Below are 19,092 nucleotides of genomic sequence, written 5' to 3'. Positions count from 1 at the left end.
CTGTAAGCAAGCTCCAGAGCCAGCAAAGCACTGGATTTCTCTTCCTAAGTGCAGCCCTCAGTGTACACCAAAGATGTGCAGAAAGCAGTCCTGGGCTGCTCCATGGTTTGACACTGGCACAATGCCAGTGCTCTCATGAAAATACTTTCTTTTCAGCCCCATCCATAAATAATTTAGCTGTGATACTGAAATGTTCCAGACACATGACATGCAGTAGTATTTATTTTTCCTCCATTCTACAAGCACTTAAGAACATGAGACAGAAACCCAGAGTAGGAAGAATGATGAACCAAAATAGCTTGTGCTGCCTTATCTGCTTTCAGCTAGAAAAGTGCTTTTTGTTACTACTACAAGTGAGGTGGCTGCTTAGAATACTGGATGGCATCTAGTGCTGCCCCAATGTCGCAGTTCTTGGTCTGCAGGAGCCGAGTGAGCCATCCACCCTCATCAGAGAAGCCCATGGAGAGCATCTGGGACAGAGACTCGATGAGGCGAGGGTCAGCTTCTGTGGGGAGAAGAGCAGAGTTCAGCTATTTCATGTAATTGGAAAACCAGGCAAGGCTTTAATAGCACTCTTTGAGAGGAGACATGCTCTTCTTTGTCTCCCAGGAGTGCAGATGTTTGAGATAAACAATACGTAATCAGAGCTAGGGAAAGTGCTTAGTCAGGCTCAGCTGGCCTTGCTGTGGGACTCTGGTGCTGCTGATGTCAGTTGAGGGGCCTTGGATACTGTTACTGGCTCCCACAGCAAAGTGATGCCCTAAAGCCACAGGATGTACTGGTCCACATGCTGCATTAAAAGGCTCTCTTGAGCAGTACACAGCAAGGACATGATTGAGGACAGCACCTATTTTGTGTGGCTCAAATGGCATTTTAGCCCAAGGTCAGATATCTGGCTGAGACTTAGCAGCCCACATTCAAGAGAGGAACCACCTGATCATCTCCAACAGGGTGCAAGAGCTGCCAAACCTGCTCAAGTCAGGGACAGGTTTAGCTCTATCTTACACAACCTTTGTTTTTACCACCTCTAGAACAAGTCTGCTTGTGTCAGGCCAAGTTGGCAGTTCCCAAGGCAGAGTTACTCTTAGCTCTGAAAGCTGCCCCCACTCTCCTACCTGGGGGCAGGTGTGGGTAGAGAGCAGCTTCTCGCAGTCCTGTAGGGCCTGGCTGGGGAGGATCCCGAGGCACATCCAGGGAGCTGGGACCGTCTGTGTCTGGCATCTGCAGAGACTGCAGTTCACCTGTGGAAGGATCCACTTCTTTGGACGATAAGTGGGTCCAGTCCTCCTCTCCCCCTGATGAACTGCTAGACTCACTGTGTTCCTAGAATGGAAAAAAAAGGGTCCAGGTGCTGTAGTGCTTTCCAGGCAGTATGCACATTCCTACTATTTGCCTTTAATGTAAAGAATTACATCCACAAGAAGTCCCACCACTTTTGCTGTAAATCTGCAAAGGTGCTGTGTATCACTTAATCTGCTCTCATCTTAATATTCACTCCCACAGTACATGCTAAGTGATTGTATTCAATTATTGTTGTAATTCATGTACCTGGGAGTGGAAGCTGCCATCTTCCATTTGTGTGGGCACAGGATCTACCACCATGTCTTGCATCTGTTCTGCAATGACATTTACTTGTGCAGCAGACTCTGTGTTATTCCAGTCTGCTTTGGTCTGAACATTCTGGGTTGGAGCACTGCTGGTTGCCTCAGCATTGGTCTTCTCTTGGTTGGCAGAAGTGGGAGTCACTTTGCTTCTCTGTCCTCCATGTTCCACATCAATATCAACTTCAATACCTAGAAAAGCATTTGAGGTAGACAAAGTCTTAAGAGGTTTTTCCAAAGCACAGTCCTAAATGGATCAATCCTGCTCTACACTCTTAAAGTTTCTGTCGTCCTACAGTCTGCCATGTAACATGCAGGAATTAAAATGCATAGCCTTCTTTAATAATATGTCCACATAAACCAGGCAAAATCCAGAGTCACCACTGACTTGAAGTTAGTGTTACAGTGCTGACAAATAAATGAAATCTCTCCTCATTTTTTCTAAAAGAGAAGGTACTGAGTGGCTGTTCTAAGCCTAAGCAATATTAGTATCCAAGTGTAAATTAAGCCTTTGAGGCTTAGGACACAGGAGGTAGTGTCACAACAACTGACTGCTGCTCCTGCCAAACAGACCTGTAAGCCAGTCTCAGGGACTGGTAACAAACTGTAGGTCACTTACCCAGGGGACTCAGAAAAGCTGCAACACTCTCCCCAACATTCTTTAGGAAGGTGACATTGGGGTCCTGAGGCTGGCTGTTAGTAGAAGCTTCTAGAAAAACAATTTCTGTTAGCACACACAAGCTCTGAGGGAAAGGGCACCTGCAGAGGGTGTGTCCCCACAGGAGCTTAGTGCTCATTCCTGTCACTCACATACATTACAGAACAAAGCACTACAGAGAAAAACTAACTGAGCTACCTCTGTAGAAGAAAGCCAGCATTAGCATTGTTATGGCTCATTACCCATGCTGAAAGGCAGATCTGGAGTAGAATAGTGACATGCTTGACCTAACAGCTCGGCTTGGTTGGGTTCCAGATACTTTATCTGCATCCTCATTGACTGCACAGACCCAAGCACACCTTAAAGTAATCACACTTAGTGCTGAAAGGTGCCAATTATTTCAAGCAAATTAGATTCGTTCCTTTGTTTGTCTTCCCACCCAGACTCTACCCTGTCCTGCAGGACCTCAGCTGGTCTGAGGCTCCACCACCACCTTGTCTACCAGGGCATCTCCTCTCACCTTCAGCAGCAGGTGCACTGGGACCAGCAGTGGTGGCTTCACCTTGCTCCGAGTTCGGGCAGGGAGCTGCAGGCCCAGGATAGCCCCAGCAGTGCATCCATGGGAAGGGTGGAACTCCATGGCGCATTTTACGGAGCCAGCGTCCTCGGGGAAGCCACTGTAAAGGGTGACACTCGTGTCACACTGGGTTCTGAGCAACTGAAACTCCTAACTTGAATCTGGAGAATCTCTCACTCATCAGTTCCCCCTGAGAGATTTTGCTCACCTCAAATGGATTAAGCAGTGGGCTTTGGAACATCACCATGTTGTGCTCCTTGTGGATGCCCTTCCCCTCACAGGTGCTGCACAGGTCATAGTCTGGACAGACACTGCACTTGAACCTGGTGCCCACCACAGGTCCCTCACAGCCGTCACAGATGACGTTGGGGTGCACCATGTTGCGGGGAGGCTCCTGGCTGCACTGCGAGCGGTGCTCCCGCTTGCACTCCTTTTTCTCTGTTAAGGAAAGGAAACTTCACATCAAGATCAGGTTACTATTTACAGCCTGGAAGTCAGGCAGAGGAGGAAGCACAAACAGCCCATCAGAGCAGCGCTGACTTAGTAGGTCAGTTTATTTTTACTGGCTGTCAAACCTAAGCCAGGCTCATGTAAGAGACCTTAAACCACATGCGAAGAGGTTTTGCAAAGATACCTTCTCCTGAAACCAAGCATACCTTATCCTAAGTATCTCTTGGCATGCTTATTTTAGATTAGTACTGCACTACCTCATCTGGCTCCTCATCCTACCTTCCCAAGCACTGCAAGAACAAAATGTTTCTGGAGAAGGAGTTAGGAACACGGATGCCAGGAAGCATTAACATGAGAACGGGGACAACAGGTGTGGCTCATTAGATGGACTGCAGATAAAGCTTTGACGGCTTCTACCTGAACACAAGGGACTGGGGAGCAACTATGCCCTGGGAAAGTGGAATTAAGGCTAAGACGTTGTTGTGAATAATTAGGATATCAATGCCAGTTTAGCGTATCCAGGGAACGAGAATGACAACAGAGCTTCGCACTGGGCCAGCTGATAGGGCTAGGAGGAAACCTGTGGCTTGTTTATCCCACCTCAAATTCATGTTCTGTCATATTACACTGCCCTTTATTTAACCTCCCCCGCAGAGGCCGCAGTTTCCACCAGGCCCTCGAGGACACGGGGAAGGGCCAGGGCTGGGCTGGCTCGCCCGCTTTTAGGAGCGCTGCCAGGAGGCGCTCAGCGCTCAGCCGAGCCCCGCCGTGCCGTCCGTACCTTTGATATAAACACGGAATACGCCATCCCGCACGTAGGGCATCGCCAGCTCCAGCTCCTCGTCGGAGGAAAAAGCGATCAGGTCCCCGTCCTCATCTGGAAAGGGCGAAGCACAGGATGAGGGGCCTGGTCGGGTGTCACGGGGGGTAACGGGGTACCCAAAGCCCCGCGCCCCGATATCTACCATCCCCGGGGCACCCCCGGGCCCGGCCCCAGCAGCGGCCCGAGCCCCGCTCACCCTTGTAGTGCATGCGGAAGGCGGGCGGCGGCCCGGCCCGCAGCAGCCCCTGGAAGAGCTCGGCGACGCGGTCGTAGATGGCCCGGTAGCGAGCGGGCGGCGGCAGGGTGAAGCGGCGGATCTCGCGGGCCGTCTCCTCCTTGCCCAGCAGGTAGGCTTTCACCGTCAGCGCCGCCATGGCTGTGGCGCAGCAGGAATTGCGGCCGGGAGCCGGGACACACACAGACACGCAGGGCGGAGTGAGCAGCAGCGACAGCGCCTCGGCGGCTGCGGTTTTATAGCGCACGGCGCAGGCCGCGCCCCCAGCAGAGCGCGTCCCCTTCGCTCCGGCCGCGGCTCCGCCCCGGGCCCGGTCCCCGTTCGCGTCCTGCTCCGTCACCGTCCAGGGCGGACGGGAAAGCGCTCAAGGCACTTTTTCCTGCAGCCAGGAAAACCTGTGGATACGGCAAATGCCCCTTGTGTCTGCTCCCTGTCCTGCTCGGCCCCGGGTTCGCGTTTGGCGGCGCGGGGTTGCTGTGGTCTCCAAAGCACCAGCGGGGCCTGGGCGGGGAGGGGGTGTGACACAGGGACCTCCTGGGTGGGCGCCAAGACACTCCGGTGGGGCAACACCACACCACGGGCAGCGCTGGGCTGCGCTGGCCCCGTCAACGCTCGGCAGCGGCCACCGGCATCCATGTGCCACCACGGCTTGGCCATCCCGGTCCTGCCTGTCCCTGCCATCGTGGCAAGCAGGGCCAGTTCCCCTTGGCCATCCCAGTCCTGCCTGTCCCTGCTATCATGGCAAGCAGGGCCAGTTCCCCTTGGCCATCCCAGTCCTGCCTGTCCCTGCTATCATGGCAAGCAGGGCATGCTTGGCCAAGGAGCAGAGGTGGGAGCCACGCACCAGCCCCGCTCGTGCAGCACCCACCAGAGGGGTTTGCATGCCGAGCATGACAGGAATGAATAACTCTTCCCCGAGCCCCGTGTTTCGGAACAGGGGCACTAAAAATAAGGTCACTGGTGTAAACACAACTGACATTAAGGAGGATGTGCTGTGGCCTTTCCAAGCTGGTTGGCAGCAGTATTTTTTTGCAGATCAGATACAGTTGACAGGCATCTTAATCCAGCCACGGGAGGGTTCAGCTGGCAGAACACACCGTCTGTGCTGTCCAAGCATAATTAAATAATGATGGATCAATGATTATTAGGTTCCTTGTTGGTGTTAATTTCTTCTCACCCAAGGGCCTGACCACTCTGACTCTCGGTGCTGTATTTCTTAGTTTAAGATATTGAGAACTTAGGAGAAACTGTGTCATGATTTATCATCTTTAGTAATCAAGAGAAGCATAAATTTTAATTTCCACGATGGGAAGGTAGTTTATTTCTTGACCTAAAGTATACATGCTAAAACTCTTGGCTTTTCATGTAAAGACATTTTTGGTATATGTGTGGCAATGTTGAAATTGCAACACTTTCCTGGAAAATAGTATTTACAGTGGAAAAGTTTGCCCCATTCAAGTTAAAATACTTTCTAGAAAATTCAATTTCCAGGTATGACATGGCTAATATTTCCACTGTAAAGCAGTGGGTTAAAGTTTAAACACCAGCAGACTCAGGTGCAAGCATGGATGATGCTGTGTAGAAAATGATTCAGCAGCTTTTACACCAGGAAATACTGAAAAGTTTGGGTAGGCAGCAAAGCCATATGGTGTTCACCTTCCCTTTTGCCTGTTTGCAGTATGTACCCTTATGTCTGAAAATGTCAGTGAAAGCTGATGAGTTGACATTGTTGGTTTATGTTTTTTCTCCATAAAATCTGATGTGGCACCAGGAGAAGTAGGAGATGCAGTACAGGACACTCTGGCAGTGTTGGATGTGCCTCACCAAGCAGCACCTCCAGCATGCCCACCTCATGCCCTGCTTCTGAGGACCCCGAGGGTCACCTTCATCCCATTCATAAAGCCAGAGACTGAATGTTGAGACCCAGCTCCAGCACATCCATTCCTTAGGTTCCACGCTGTCCCAGACAGCTCCAATTCCTATTCCCTTCTCCATCCCTGCCTGTGTTTGAGGCACAGGGGGTTGTCCTCAAGTTGCTGTGTCTTTTGACATCAGTTCTGTTTCCAGGCTAATTGATGGTTGCATTTATCAAGCAATGCACTAAAGTAAAATCAGAAATGTGAGTTTTCCCCTGTGTCCACTTCAATCCATTCTCCTGGTGGGACATGCTGAGTCACGCTCAGCCTTCAGGGTGTGACATCATGCACTTTTACAAAAAATAAGGCAAACAGGCTTTCACCGGTCTGTTGTTGGCTTACCTCACCGATCACGGGACGGGGGTGACTCAGTGAGTCTCCTCCTCCTCCTCGAGGTCGGGGATTTCCTCCCAGCAAGCCCTTCCCCAGCTCAGACCTCGCTCTCCCCATTACCCCCGGCCCCTGCCCGGTTCCTCAGCCCCCTGGAGAAGCCATGTGAGGAGCTGTGCTCTGTTCCCACATCCACTTGAGAAGTTTTCCCTTCTGTCTGTAAGTGGATCTGGATTTTGGGATTCTCAGCATGAAGCAGTGGCTGTGTGGATATTTTCTTATGATTCCTTAGGAACCCCACAGCAGCACAGCAACCCCCTGCCCAAAAAAGTGCCTTGTTGGCCCGGGGTGCTGAGCAGTCAGCTTCACAGATGGATGTAGCAAAGGAACAGCAAAGGGAACAAGGAAAAAAGCTGTTGGAGTTTAAAAATTCAAGTTAGAGAGGAAAGGCTTAAAAAGGAGCAATTAGCATTCCTTCAGTGCTCTGCTTTCTCTCTACACCCACTTCTGCTGGGAAATGTTTTAAAAATATTTGGTGAGGTTTTTGTTCTGAGGGCACAACTAGCAGAAATACTCCTTCTGTCCAAACTTCTTATGTTTGCAATAAAGCCTTGGGGGGGAAGAAGGTGGGGTGGAGGAGGTGGAGGAGGGGAAATGTCCAATCTTTTCCTTGCTAACCACAGCAGAGGCTGATGGGGAAATTTTCCAGAGGAAATTTTCCCCCAAATCATTGCTCCATCCTGAGGCTCCCAGCACTGTCCCTGCGCTCCTGGTGAGGAGGGGAGGGTTTGGCCCCTGTGTCCCCCGGCTCTGGCAGGACAGTGTGTGGGGATGGAGGGACCATGCACGGCTCTCTGGGCTGCACCAAGTGCCCAATCCACACACAGCAATCCCACACACTCCTTCCAGAGGCTTCTGGAGAGGTGCAGGACTTTCCAGAGACATTGGGTCAGACACCGGTGACTCAGCCCGGTCCCATGACCTCTGCTTTCCTCCTCTAGCCCAGTGAAAAGCCTGTTCATGCCTCGGAAGCAGAACCCTCCTTCCTCATTGGCACAGGCAGAGCAGAAAGCTGAGCAGGGAGTTTTTTGCTGTCTCATTTTTGAGGCTGAGCTTTCCTGAAGTTTGGCTGTGCCACGTCAGGTGTTTACACAGGCTCAGCTCCTCGCTGCTGTGGTGTGGAACTGTTGTTAAAGGCAGAAAACTCTGGCACAGTTTTTTCACTGAGTCACAGGAGCAGATAGGAAGAATGGGTGGAGAGCAGGCACAAAATACAAGCACACTTAGGGGTGTCATGCAGCTTCATAAGGATTTTATGTTCCTGGGGGTGAGAAAGTTTTTTGCAACCTACATGAATTGCTTGGGGCAAGTGCTGCTTTGAGAATCTGACTTGTAGCTTTTGCCCTGAGTTAAAGCATCAATATGTCAAAACTTTGAAGGTAAAGCACCCTGTTGTCATTTTCCTCTCTCGTGGTTAAGGAGATTTGGAAACATTTCTATTTGGAAACATTATATATATATATGGCAGTGAAGCAAGCCATCGTGATGTTTGAACACAGCAGCCTATAAAACACATAGAAAATGAAATTATTTTGTATCTTGCGTAAAGCAGCCTGGGAAGGATCAAATCTAAAGGTGGGCCAAACTCCAGAGCCAAGCTCTTTAGAGCACTAGATAAAATCAGCTATAAATCTGGATTACATTTTATACCTAGACCTAATAAATGTTTTCTCTTTCTAATTTTTGTAATGGCCTCAGGACCTGTGGATTGCTATGGGAGTGTTTCCCATGAAGGCCTCTCATTTCTGCAGCATGCTCAGCATTGCCAACATCAGCTGTACAAAGATCATGAAACACCTTAAAAAAACAACCCCTTTTCTCTGTATTTGCCATTTGCTGGGGGTTTTCTTCTCTGCAGTTCACATTTTAATCTTTGCACTGCAAAAGGACCAAAGTTTAGAACTTGCTCAAAATTTGCTCAAAACTTTAAAAACAGAATAAAAGACAAAACTGGGAAAGAGGAATGGACATCAAGAATAAAAGAGACCTTTGCAGATCTGAGAGAAAAATGGCAGGTGCTACAATTTAGTTTGGTCCCTCATTTTTTCAAGAGAACCCAAGGTTTTTGTCATGAGTGGGTGCTATAAAGCTCATTAATTTCTTCAGACTTTTATGAAGACAAAGTATAACAGCAGAAATTAGATTAAACTTTATCCTTGGGAAAGAGTCTAATTAATTGTCTTGGAGAAATTATTAATGTTCCTCTCTTCTCTTCCACTGCAGACATACCACATATTCTGAGTAGTGGGAATATTTTGCACCTCTGAAAATAAACAGCCAACATTTAATGGAGTACAACGTTTCCCCACCAGCAGCTCTTACTTGTCTGTCACCTTTGGGGGCGAGGCTGCCATTAATTCCCGTGGAGCTGCTGCTGGCTCACGCTCTGATGGAGGTTGCTTGGGCAACGCTTTGTAAAATCCGGGTCAGGATGCACAGGTCCAGGTCCCGCCCCAAGGGGTTTTTTCAGCGTTCCCGAGGGTTCTGCTCGGGGTACTTCCCTGCCCAGGGCATTTCCCTGCTCGGGGATGTGGTTTGTGCTCGGCCCTGTAGCTCCTCCCTGGCTCTGGCAGAGGAGGGAGCAAACTTTTGATGCCGTCCAAAGGGCTCCCTCTGCCGATTTGCTTCCCGGATTTTCGAACCACCGGCAGAGGCCATTTCAAGATTTGAAAAACGTGCTTTATTTCATGAACTGAAGGATATTCTAAGGATGCATTTAGGCAGGACTGCAATGGGTGACCTGTGCTTTTCCTCCTAAAGGAGGCACCCAGAGCACCTCGAGGCGGCCCCTGCCCCTTCCTGAGTGCTGGGCTCCCTTCACTGCTCACCTTCCCAGAAGGAAACAGAGTGGATGCCTGAGGACCCTTTTGGCAGATTTTCCTGTTCAGGAGAATTCCCATGTCTGCTGCAGTGTTGCTGGGAGCAGCTGCACACCCGGGCACACTCAGGCACACTCTTGCACACCCGGGCACACTCAGGCACACCCGGGCACACTCTTGCACACCCAGGCACACCTGGGCACACTCTTGCTCACCTTCCCGGAAGGAAACAGGGTGGATGTCTGAGGACCCATTTGGCAGATTTTCCTCTTCAGGAGAATTCCCATGTCCGCTGCAGTGTTTCTGGGAGCAGCTGGCTCCCAGCTCCTCCCCGCCTCTCACCCGGGATGGCTCCGGGGCGGCGTCCGAGCATTGCCGAGCGCCGGCACAGCCTCGCTGTGCACTGCACCCTCACTGATCCGGACATTTCAAGCAGCAGACTTTGGTCACTGCAAGCCAGTCCTACAATGTTTACATGTCAGAGAAATATTTACTTGCTAAAAGAGCTCTGGGGAATGGGAGATGACAGCTGGTTCAGGAATTATGTACCCATGTACAGGGCACCTGAGCTGCCTGACCTCGTGCCCACTCACCGAAACACGTTCAGATGATGAAGGCAAATAAATGCCTGTGGAGCCTGACCTCGCAGTACAGTCAATAATGAAATAAGCTGGACCTATTAACAGAAGAAAACAGAAGCAAAATAATTTTGTGATCTGATTTCTTCCGTCCTTCACCCAGGCAGCTTGAGGTCATAACCCCTGAATGCCGGGTGCTTTGGGAGAGGGATAGCGTCCTTCCAGGCAGCAGCTTCCGTTTGTGATCTGTTCTGGCATTGATTTTCTCTCAATACACATTGGATGCTGTTTCCTTCGCCAAGATGAAACACTTCTGTGGGAATGGCAGCGAGGATGCTCTGCATGGCTCCTCATCCTGCACCCCAGCTGAGCACAGCACAGGGACATCCCTGTGCAAAGGGGTGAGCACAGCCCGTGGGGACATCCCTGAGCACAGGGTGAGCACAAGGGGGCACCACCCGTGACACCGCAGGGACCGGGACACTCCCGGGGTTCACGGGCAGGGCTGTGCGGGGGTGTGCAGCACCCTGGCACAGCCACGGGAACGGGCACAGCCCACACTCTGCAGACAGACGGACCTGGGGGCGTGTGAGCGACACAGACAGACATACGGACACACAGAGAGAGACATACGGACACAGAGCGACACACAGGTGGATACAGCCATGCACACACACTCGGGCGCAGCCGGCAACACCCACGCACACCCGGGCGCACTCTTGCACAGCCGGGCAAACTCTTTCACATCCGGGCGCACTCTTGCACACCCGGGCACACTCGTGCACACCCGGGCACACTCACCTGCACTCGGTCACACTCGCACTCACTCCCTCTCCCACTCACTCACCCCGCCCCTCTGCAGTCCCGCATTCCCCCGCACGAGGGCGCCCTTCACTCGCTGCCGCCCCGCCCTCGGCCCCGCCCTTCGGCCCCGCCCTCGGCCCCGCCCGGCCCCGCCCCGCCCGCCCGGCGGGCCCGGCGCGGGCGCTGCGTGCGGGCGGTGCGGGCGGTGCGCCCCGCTCCGCTCCCGCTCCGCTCCCGCTCTCGGCTCCGCTCCCGCTCTCGGTTCGCTCCCGCTCCGCTTCGCCGGGGCCGCCGAGGCCGCGCCGCGCCCGGGACATGCGGCCGCCCCCGCCGGCGAGGAGGCGATGAGGCTCCGCAGCGGCACGGCGCTCACGCTGCTGCTCGGCTGCCTGTGCGCGCTGCTCTCGCTCTCCTGGTACGGCGCCTTCGGCGGGCACAAAGGTAAGGGGGGCTCGGCCGCCTCCGCGGGGACCCGGCCGCCGCCTCGCCGCCGGGGAGGGGGCGTGGGGACTCCGCGAGTCGGCCCCGGCTGGACCCGGGGGTGCGTTGGGATCCAGCCCCGGTGAGCATCCTGCGGGAGCTGGGGGATCCCTAAGGGCAGGATCCTGCTGGAGCCCCGCGGGTGCGGACTCGGCGGGATCCTGTGCCCCCCTGGCCCCGCGGTACCCCCTGGTCCCCACGGGACCGTCACCTGTGGAACCCCTGGAGCGACTGCCCGTGCCCAGCTGGGCGGGAGGTGCCCCAGCCGGGGGTCTCTGCTCGTCCAGGGGTGCCCACGGACGGTCAGGGGGCTCTGGGGTGATGGGCGGGCTGTTGTGCAAGCCAAGCGCTTGGCTTGGCTTTGGTGATGTGCTTCTTTGCACCGCGTGTTTATGGCCAAAACCTTCATGGGCAATGGGAGGCAGGTGAGTTAAATCTGCGTGGTAGTGCCAGCAACTGCAGGGAGCTCTCAAATGTTGGGGCTTCTTTGGGCAAACTGGTGAGGGGAGATTTGGGCATCTCTGCCTTCTCTGCATGCGTCTCTTGTGGCTCGATGCTGAGTCTGGCAACTTCAGTGGATGTGGGACAGGTGTGACAGCTGTGGCTTCAGCACACGAGTATTGGTGCTGGCTTTGCACTGAGAAGGCAGCTGCAGAGCAGAGGTGCAGGGCCCTGTCCCGCCGAGGCTGCGGGGGAATCCTGTGCAGGTGTTACAGAGATGCTTGCTGCTGGTTTTCCTGACAACACAATAGTTGCTTTTCTCCACCCAGTCTCTCACTCAAACAGTGCACTGGACTTAGTCTAGCCTGGAGGACAATTCTGACAGTCGCTTCTGAACTGTGTCTCTGTACTGTGTATGAGTGTGTAACCTCCTACACCTGTGGTAGTTGCTCAGCTCTTCCAGTTCCTGCACTTTTAGAGGTCATTAAAGGTGTGTGGTCTGACCAGGCTGGCCTTGTCTCTCTCCTCCCATTGCTATGGAAGCATCTCTCCCTGCCACAGGTGAGAAGCAGCTTCTGCTGAGCAGAAGCTGTGACTTGGTGGATTTGCAATCCTGTGGCACACCATGCACCATCACAAGGTGCAGTTTGCATATAGTGCAAGGCCAGCATCAGGGCTGGGGCAGCTCTTGGGGAAGGTTTTTTGGCTCTGATGGGCAGGATGACATGAACCCACCCAGCCCCTTCCCTGGCAGCAGGCTCGAAGTGCCTGGGATTTTGTCCTGGCAGCTGCAGGTGTCTGACAGGTGGCTGCTTGGCTTCCTCTGCCTCATTCATCACTGAAGGCTTTCCTATTGTGCTGCTAAGGTGATTTAAATCCCGCCAGAGCTGCCTCCTGCAGAGGTTTGTGTGGTGGGCGTTTGCAATGCCGGGGTGCTGCTTCTGTACCAGTAGATTGCTTCGCTTCTGCTGGTGATATTTTTATCACCACTGGCCAAAACGTTTATTTATCACTGGCCAAAATGTTTGCATAGTCAGGTGTTGCTCTTGTGTGCTGCTTTCAGACAAGTGTGCTAGACCACAGTAGTTGTGCAGGGGCAGAGGAATGCTCTGAGAACTGCCCTGTAGTTACCACTGAGCAGAGGCTTTGCTTGCAGCTTCCTCTCATAAATAAAGCAAAAGCGGCGTGCAGTGCTGTGTGGGCTCCGAGCAGCCCCTCCTGCTTCCAGAAGCAGGGTGGCCAACCCCACCAGGCATTCTGTGCTGTCTGGGCTGTGTTGTCCTTTGACACACTTTTATTTTTTAACAAGCAGCTTTTCCCTGTGGCTCATGCAAGTGGCAGAGCAGCCCCCCGGGTACCCCTGTCCCTGTCCCTCTCTGGGATGTGCGTGTTCCTCTGGCAGCAACAGATTGTCAGCTGTGGTGGCCACAGCAGGTCAGGCCAGCACGGGGGGCTGTCAGCACAGCAGGTTTCCAGCTATTGTGGACATTTACCTATCAGGCCCTTCTTCAGTACAGAGCTGGAGAAGACCTTGAGAGGTCATTGAGTCCATCTCCTGCCCTCTGCAGCATTGCTGATAACCAACCCCTTCCTGACAGATGTTTGTCGTGTTTGTTCTTAAAAACCTTCACTGACAGGGACTCCTAAGCTCCCCAGACAATCTGTTTGACATTTAGCAGCCCTCATATTAGGTTTTTCTTATGATTTGTACAGAAATGTCTTTTTCTTCAGTTTAGTTTCAGGATTGCTCTTCTTTTTTTCCATCTGTTGGGAACAGGCAGAAAAGTTCCTTCTATCCTTCTTTGCAGCAGGCCAGTAGATATTTGGAAGTTGCTACTGTTTCCCTTACTAATACAGATTAAACCACACTGGTTCCTTTGATCACTCTTTTTTAGGTCATTCTTGCTCTGCAGTTGCTCTTGTTATTCTCTTCTGGACCATCATCCTTGGTGAGGGGTGATGCTTAACCTGGGATAAAGGGCTGAAGTTGCTGCTGTGTTTTTGCTCAGAAGAGTCAGTGTTACTTCATACGTTTTACAAACAATGATCCTGTTTATACATCCCACAGTGTGTGCTTTTCACTTTTGCCATAGGTGACTCATGTTTATTTTTTCATCCCATCAACCCTTCAACTATTCCTCTCCAGATGTTGTCCTGCTTTTTATTCCTTATCTTGTGTTTGCCTGGTTAATTATTCTTACCAAATTGCATTACCTCACGCTTGTCCTTCTTGAACTGAGTCTTTTTTTTTTTTTTCCAGACTGAACTTCTAAATTATCAGGATTGTTTTGAATTCTGATCTTGTCCTCCTCCATTCCAGCAGTCCCTCTCGTCTTGGTGTAGCCTTCCAGGGCAGTTAGCCTGTTTTCTCTGCCATCAGCCAAGTTGTGGATGCAAACACCAATTGGTGTTGGATCTGGGATGAGTTCCACTGGAAAATGCTTCAGTAGAGCCCCCCCAGTCAGTGCTCAAAGAGCAGTGCCCCGTTCACAGCTGGTCTTCCCAGCAGTGGTGGTCCCACCTTTGGGCAGCTCAGGCCAGTCCCTGCATCCCTGGCTGTGTTATGGGCATGTCCCATCAGACATTTCAGAGGTCTCTGAAATCTTTGTTTCTTCTCCCCTTCCTGCAAGTCCTGACACCCTGTCACAGGAAGAAATATGACAGATTTGATGTGATTTGTTCTTGATGAACAAAGGTTATCTCTTGCTGAAGTTCTCCTTGTCTTCTAAGCATTTCAAGTGAAGTTAAGCTGATTATTCTATAAATTCCTGCCTCCTTATTCCCATACCTGTATTTTTCAAAGATAGGCTTTGTGTTTGCCAGTTCTGTGACATCAGTCGTGCCCTGTGAGTGACTGGAGACAATTCCCAGTGCTCCTGAATTGCTGATGTCGTTGAGTTCTGGGGAAGTCTGGCAAGGTGTCCGCGTTGCCTCTAGTGGGGAATAATATGATATTAAAATGTAAGGCATTGCAGAGTCTGCTTGTCTTCCCACTCTGTGTTGGGAGGACAAAACAATTAATTGAAAGAAAAAAAGCCAGAACAAACCATCTCTAGAGCTGCTTTTCCGAGACCAGCTCAGGGCTTGTTTACCTGCTAATGGTGTTGCGCTCTGCTGTGGTTATTAGTAAAGTTTTGACCTCATGGTCTGCAAAAACAGACGCTGCCTCTTTCCAATTATAAATGGGGTTTGAAATAGTCTGCTGGAGTGGGAAGAGAAGGGCAGCCTCAAATAGCACAGCCACTCACCCAGGCAGCAGGTGTCCAGCATCACGCCCTGCTCGGAGGTGGGCCACGTGCTGTGCGTCATGGTGGTGGGTGTCTTGGCCAAAGTCTGATATTCTCTCTTTGCTGATTTTAGATTTCAGCATGGTTTCACTTCCCAAAACCTGCCGTGCAGAAAGCTCTTTTGTAACCTGGTGTCAGGTGTTGGACGTGTAGGGCTTAACTGTGGAGGATCAGGCTTCAGGAAGGTGCAGGCAGGTGCTGGTGCCCAAGGTGGGGACTCCAGGGACTCAGGACTGACTGAGGGATTAGTAAAACCAGCAAGGTCTCATGACTTTAGGTGAGTCACAAGTACAAATGGGATGAAGGCAAACAATTTAACCTACCAATTAAATTGATGTGTTTTTTTTCATTTCCAGTGGTGAAAACTGTTCAGTTCTCATCCATAATGTTTGTTCTTATCCTGACTGACTGACCAGCCAAGGAGACTCCCATTGGAAATGCTCTGTGTAGAGACTGGCATGATACCTCCTCAGTATGGCTGTGTTGTAGCTCAGGGCAGGCTCTGTACCCATGTTGTCTGTGCAGGTTTCCCCTGGCAAGTTTTTTCTCTGTCAACTTTTAATGATTTCTTGTTACTCACTGCCAGCCTGGCATCCATTGTAAACCCTCAACTGCAGCCAACTCAGTACCTGTAGGTTTGCCTGCAAAGTGAGGTTGCTGTTTGCATGGTGGCTTCACACCCCTGAGATCAGTTGTGACTGTGGTATTTTGGATGCTCACCTTGTGGCAGCTGTTTTTCCTGTGGATGTTGTGGAAATGCTTCAGAACACATGCAGAGCTCCTTGAAGGACTCACCACACACATCCTGGCTGGGTGTCTTGGTGCAGGTCTGAGCTCCCTTGGTCTGTGGGTGTGGTGAGGAGCAGGATGCTGGGTTTGATGGCTGTGGGGCCCTGGCCCTGTGGATGTTGCTCTGGAGCAGCAGGGAGGGCTCAGGCAGCAGCTCTGTAAGGAAATATCCCTCATGCAGTGCCGTGCACGGCGGGATGCTCTGCTCACTGGGGATGTCCTTTGTGGGAAGCAAACTTTGTCCCAGAGGGATGTTCCTCTGAGGGTGTTTACAAAGTCTTCTTCTATAGTGCATAAAAGCCATGAACACTAATCCTCTCTGGAAGCAGCAGAGTCAAAGCTCGATATTGTTAAATACGAGCCGTGTCCTGCGGCATGCGGGGTTCCCGCTGCTTTTTCATTTCTGTTGCCTGCACCAGCTTGACTTCAGGTTTTTGTAGTTTCTTTGAGGTCTTGGGCACTGCCTGCAGCGAAATGGATACGAGTGAAAGCCCTGGTTTGAGCTGGGATCACTTCACAGCAGCCCTTGCAAACGTTTCCCAGCAGGAGAGACGCCAGCAGGAGACCCTGCAAGTGCTTTTGAGGGCTGAGGAGGTGCAGGCAGGGACCTGGCTAGGGAACCATGGAGCTTGGAAATCTGTCACTGAAATGCATGGTGAATAAAAAGGTGTGCAGGAGCATTTCTGAGAGACTTAACGTGGCCTGGGTGGTGCTCAGCAGACATTGTGTGAAATTGGTGGCTGGAATGCAGCAGCATTTGTAAAATTACCTCACCTGTGACTTGAACAAATTCATCCCAAAAGTGAGAGGCACTGTGCAATCTGTTGAAATGCATTTATTAAAAGAAGTTGTTCATTGTCTGGAGTCACCTGTATATCTGTTTTGATTTTTTGCAGTTTTTTAAAGGCCTTTAAACGGGGCTCTTTGCCTGTATTGTGTGTGCAGTTGCTGTGTCCCATTGCTGCTCCCACACCAAGAGTTGTGGGTGTGTGATGCAGTTGAAGTTACAAAGGCTCTCTCCTAACCTGTGCTCTCCAGCATAGACTTGGATTCATGTCCTTGCTGTGCTGTGTCCCTCCCAGTCTTGGAAGAATCGACTGCCTGGTTTCATGCCTCAGTTGCCATCTGCTCTCTGGGGACAGTGGCATCTCTTGTCACAGGGCTTTGGAGGACACTGCCACGCTTCTGTGACAGCAGGGTCTGTGTCAGTGCACAGGAGAGGAGTCGTCAGAGGAGGTTAACACACACCCCCCCAATTACATCAAGTACTTCTCTTGGTTTACTTCTTTAGCAGAACAAAACTCATTTGCGATTCCCTTTGATTCATCTAAAACAAATCATTGATTTGTACTTATATCCTGAATGTTCATTGATTATTCACTTAGTGTTTAATGTAAAACACATCTGAAGCTGGCTAGTTTAAGTGAAGCTGCCACTCATCTCCAGAAAGCCTTGAAGACACTAAGTGCTGGAGAAATTGCTTTAGCAAGGCTGCTGCAGGTAGGCTTGGATTATCCATGGTTCCCCCTGTTCACAAAACTCAAACCAGTCACCAAAGGACCAATTTTTCTGTTTGTGGTATAAAGAAACACAAACAAATATCCCTACTGGAGTGCCTGGCTCATCCACAGCCACGAGGACTTTGAAGGAAGCCCTTGAGGCTGAGCCACCTGCCTAAAAATACTTGGAGATGATGCTTAATGTTCTAGGTGAAGATTTTCCATATCATTATTGTGCCAATTCTAATGTTCAAGTTTTCTTTTTCGTGAGAGAGAGATCAAGAGGTTGGGAGATTGGGTGGCTGAAGAGGGCTGCTGTGGTGGCAGAACTCACTGGGCAAATTAAAGGATTGTGGAAAGTATTAAAATAATCAAAGGGCTTCAGCGGAGGCGGGCAGGTTAGCATTGTTAGGAGGAGAGGCTTTTCAGGGAGGGCTGATCAAGTGTCTGCTTAGCAGCTTCCTGATACAGGCAGAGGATTGTTGTCTTTGATGGAGGGGAAAAAAAATTTTCTGCCTTTTCCATTTGAATTGCAGCATAGGGGGCTTTTTATTCAGCAGTGCCCTTCTTGGGTTTATTTTCGAGCTTATGTCAGGCTTCCCTTTCAAAGCAGCAAAGTCTGGGAGTGGCAGATTCCTGTATTAAATAATCTCTTTCTGCATTATTTGTGTCACTGGCCAATTCTCCTTCTGTTTTTGTCCCGGTGTCAAGTCACATTTGAGTCTCCAGGATCAGTGCATTAGCATGGATGCATCTCTGATGCACAGAGACAGCTCTGTAACTCTGTCTTCTCTCCTGCCTGCCCCTGCCTTGCCAGTGTTTAAATATTCTATCCCTCCTGTGTTACATACAGGATAAATGCTTACCTAAAGGTTAATCTGTATTTTGAAGTGACTAGACATGCACACAAAATTGTCTTTGATGCAAGATATTTTAATTTCTGCTTATATTAAAGTGGACAGCAGTAGTGTTAAAATGTAAATCATTAGGCTTTAAAGAAGCTCCTGGGCAAAAATTAATCTCCACCTGTCTTTTATGTTCATGATGAGTTTTGTTGCTTTGCAGTGTCCATTTACTTGTGGCTATAATTGTCACTCTGTGGTTTAGGAGTTGTTGGTAGTGGGATGGATGCTGAACTGTGGGAAGAGCAAGGTGTTGGCTTATGTCAGTGCTGCTGTCTGGTCCATACCTGTTCATCAGTGACTTTTTAGACCATCCTGACCACATTTTCAAGTCTGCCTTAAAGCACTTAGGTTTTTCTTCTCTCCCTGCAATGGCAAGAGCTTTCTGGGAGGTTCAACCTGGAGACCCTTTTTTGTCACTCACTGCTTGTACTTATGTGGCAGCACATCCTCTGTGCATTGTCAGCGTTCTGAGGATTGTCATGGCTTAGGGAGGAGGCCTGTGGTACCAAAAGGCTGTGTAGCCTTTAGAAGCTCTTCTAAATAATCAAATAAACACTTCCAGTTCTGAGAAATTAGCTCCTTGAAGATCTCTGTATATATATTTGGAAATTGAAAACATGTAGTGGTTTAGTCAAAGTGTAGTAGTGAGGCCAGCCCTGCCAGTACCAAGAACTTCATACAGAACCTGGAGAAGATTTCTGAGGGAGAACTGAATTCCTTTATTCCTCCCCAAAAGACAGTCAGGAGAGCAGAGCTGCTGCACAGTGTCTCCAAGGTGTGTCCCCACGTGAAAAACAACAGCAGTGTTTGTCTGTGTCCTTTGCTGGGTGAATGGATGAA

At 50.7% G+C, this 19,092-nt stretch overlaps 2 protein-coding genes across 3 annotated transcripts in view; one reads left to right on the top strand and one right to left on the bottom strand.

The window, feature by feature from the left end:
• Nucleotides 1-193: 193 nt before the first annotated feature.
• SQSTM1 (sequestosome 1) lies at nt 194-4,550 on the bottom strand. 2 transcript variants are annotated; one of them, XM_063168815.1, is made up of 8 exons: nt 4,306-4,550; nt 4,068-4,163; nt 3,045-3,274; nt 2,780-2,936; nt 2,221-2,310; nt 1,549-1,793; nt 1,116-1,323; nt 194-505 (listed from the first exon to the last, which is right to left on the bottom strand). In XM_063168815.1, the coding sequence occupies exons 1-8, from the start codon at nt 4,481-4,483 to the stop codon at nt 348-350; spliced, it is 1,362 nt and encodes a 453-aa protein (XP_063024885.1). In that variant the 5' UTR covers nt 4,484-4,550; the 3' UTR covers nt 194-347. The 2 variants fall into 2 exon arrangements, with proteins under 2 accessions (XP_063024885.1, XP_063024886.1); XM_063168816.1 differs by lacking the exon at nt 2,221-2,310.
• Nucleotides 4,551-11,173: 6,623 nt separating this feature from the next.
• MGAT4B (alpha-1,3-mannosyl-glycoprotein 4-beta-N-acetylglucosaminyltransferase B) overlaps nt 11,174-19,092 on the top strand; it is a 50,407-nt gene continuing 42,488 nt past the window's right edge. Inside the window, exon 1 of the mRNA XM_063168811.1 lies at nt 11,174-11,292. Coding sequence (XP_063024881.1) covers nt 11,196-11,292 — 97 coding nt within the window. The 5' untranslated portion in view covers nt 11,174-11,195. The remainder of the gene's footprint in view (nt 11,293-19,092) is intronic.

This window comes from Melospiza melodia, chromosome 14, assembly GCF_035770615.1.
Source record: "Melospiza melodia melodia isolate bMelMel2 chromosome 14, bMelMel2.pri, whole genome shotgun sequence".
Classification (NCBI taxonomy): Eukaryota; Metazoa; Chordata; class Aves; order Passeriformes; family Passerellidae; genus Melospiza; species Melospiza melodia.
Note: the sequence above shows the minus strand (reverse complement) of the source record. Positions and strands in the feature narration are given on the sequence as shown.

What these genes read in the sequence shown, in the direction of transcription:
- SQSTM1 (XM_063168815.1), bottom strand. Translation starts at nt 4,483, where the DNA reads ATGGCGGCGCTGACGGTGAAAGCCTACCTGCTGGGCAAGGAGGAGACG. An exon ending in ATTCCGTGTTTATATCAAAG is followed by an intron (nt 3,275 to 4,067) that starts GTACGGACGGCA and finishes TTTCCTTAACAG; the next exon opens with AGAAAAAGGAGTGCAAGCGG. An exon ending in CACTGCTTAATCCATTTGAG is followed by an intron (nt 2,937 to 3,044) that starts GTGAGCAAAATC and finishes CACCCTTTACAG; the next exon opens with TGGCTTCCCCGAGGACGCTG.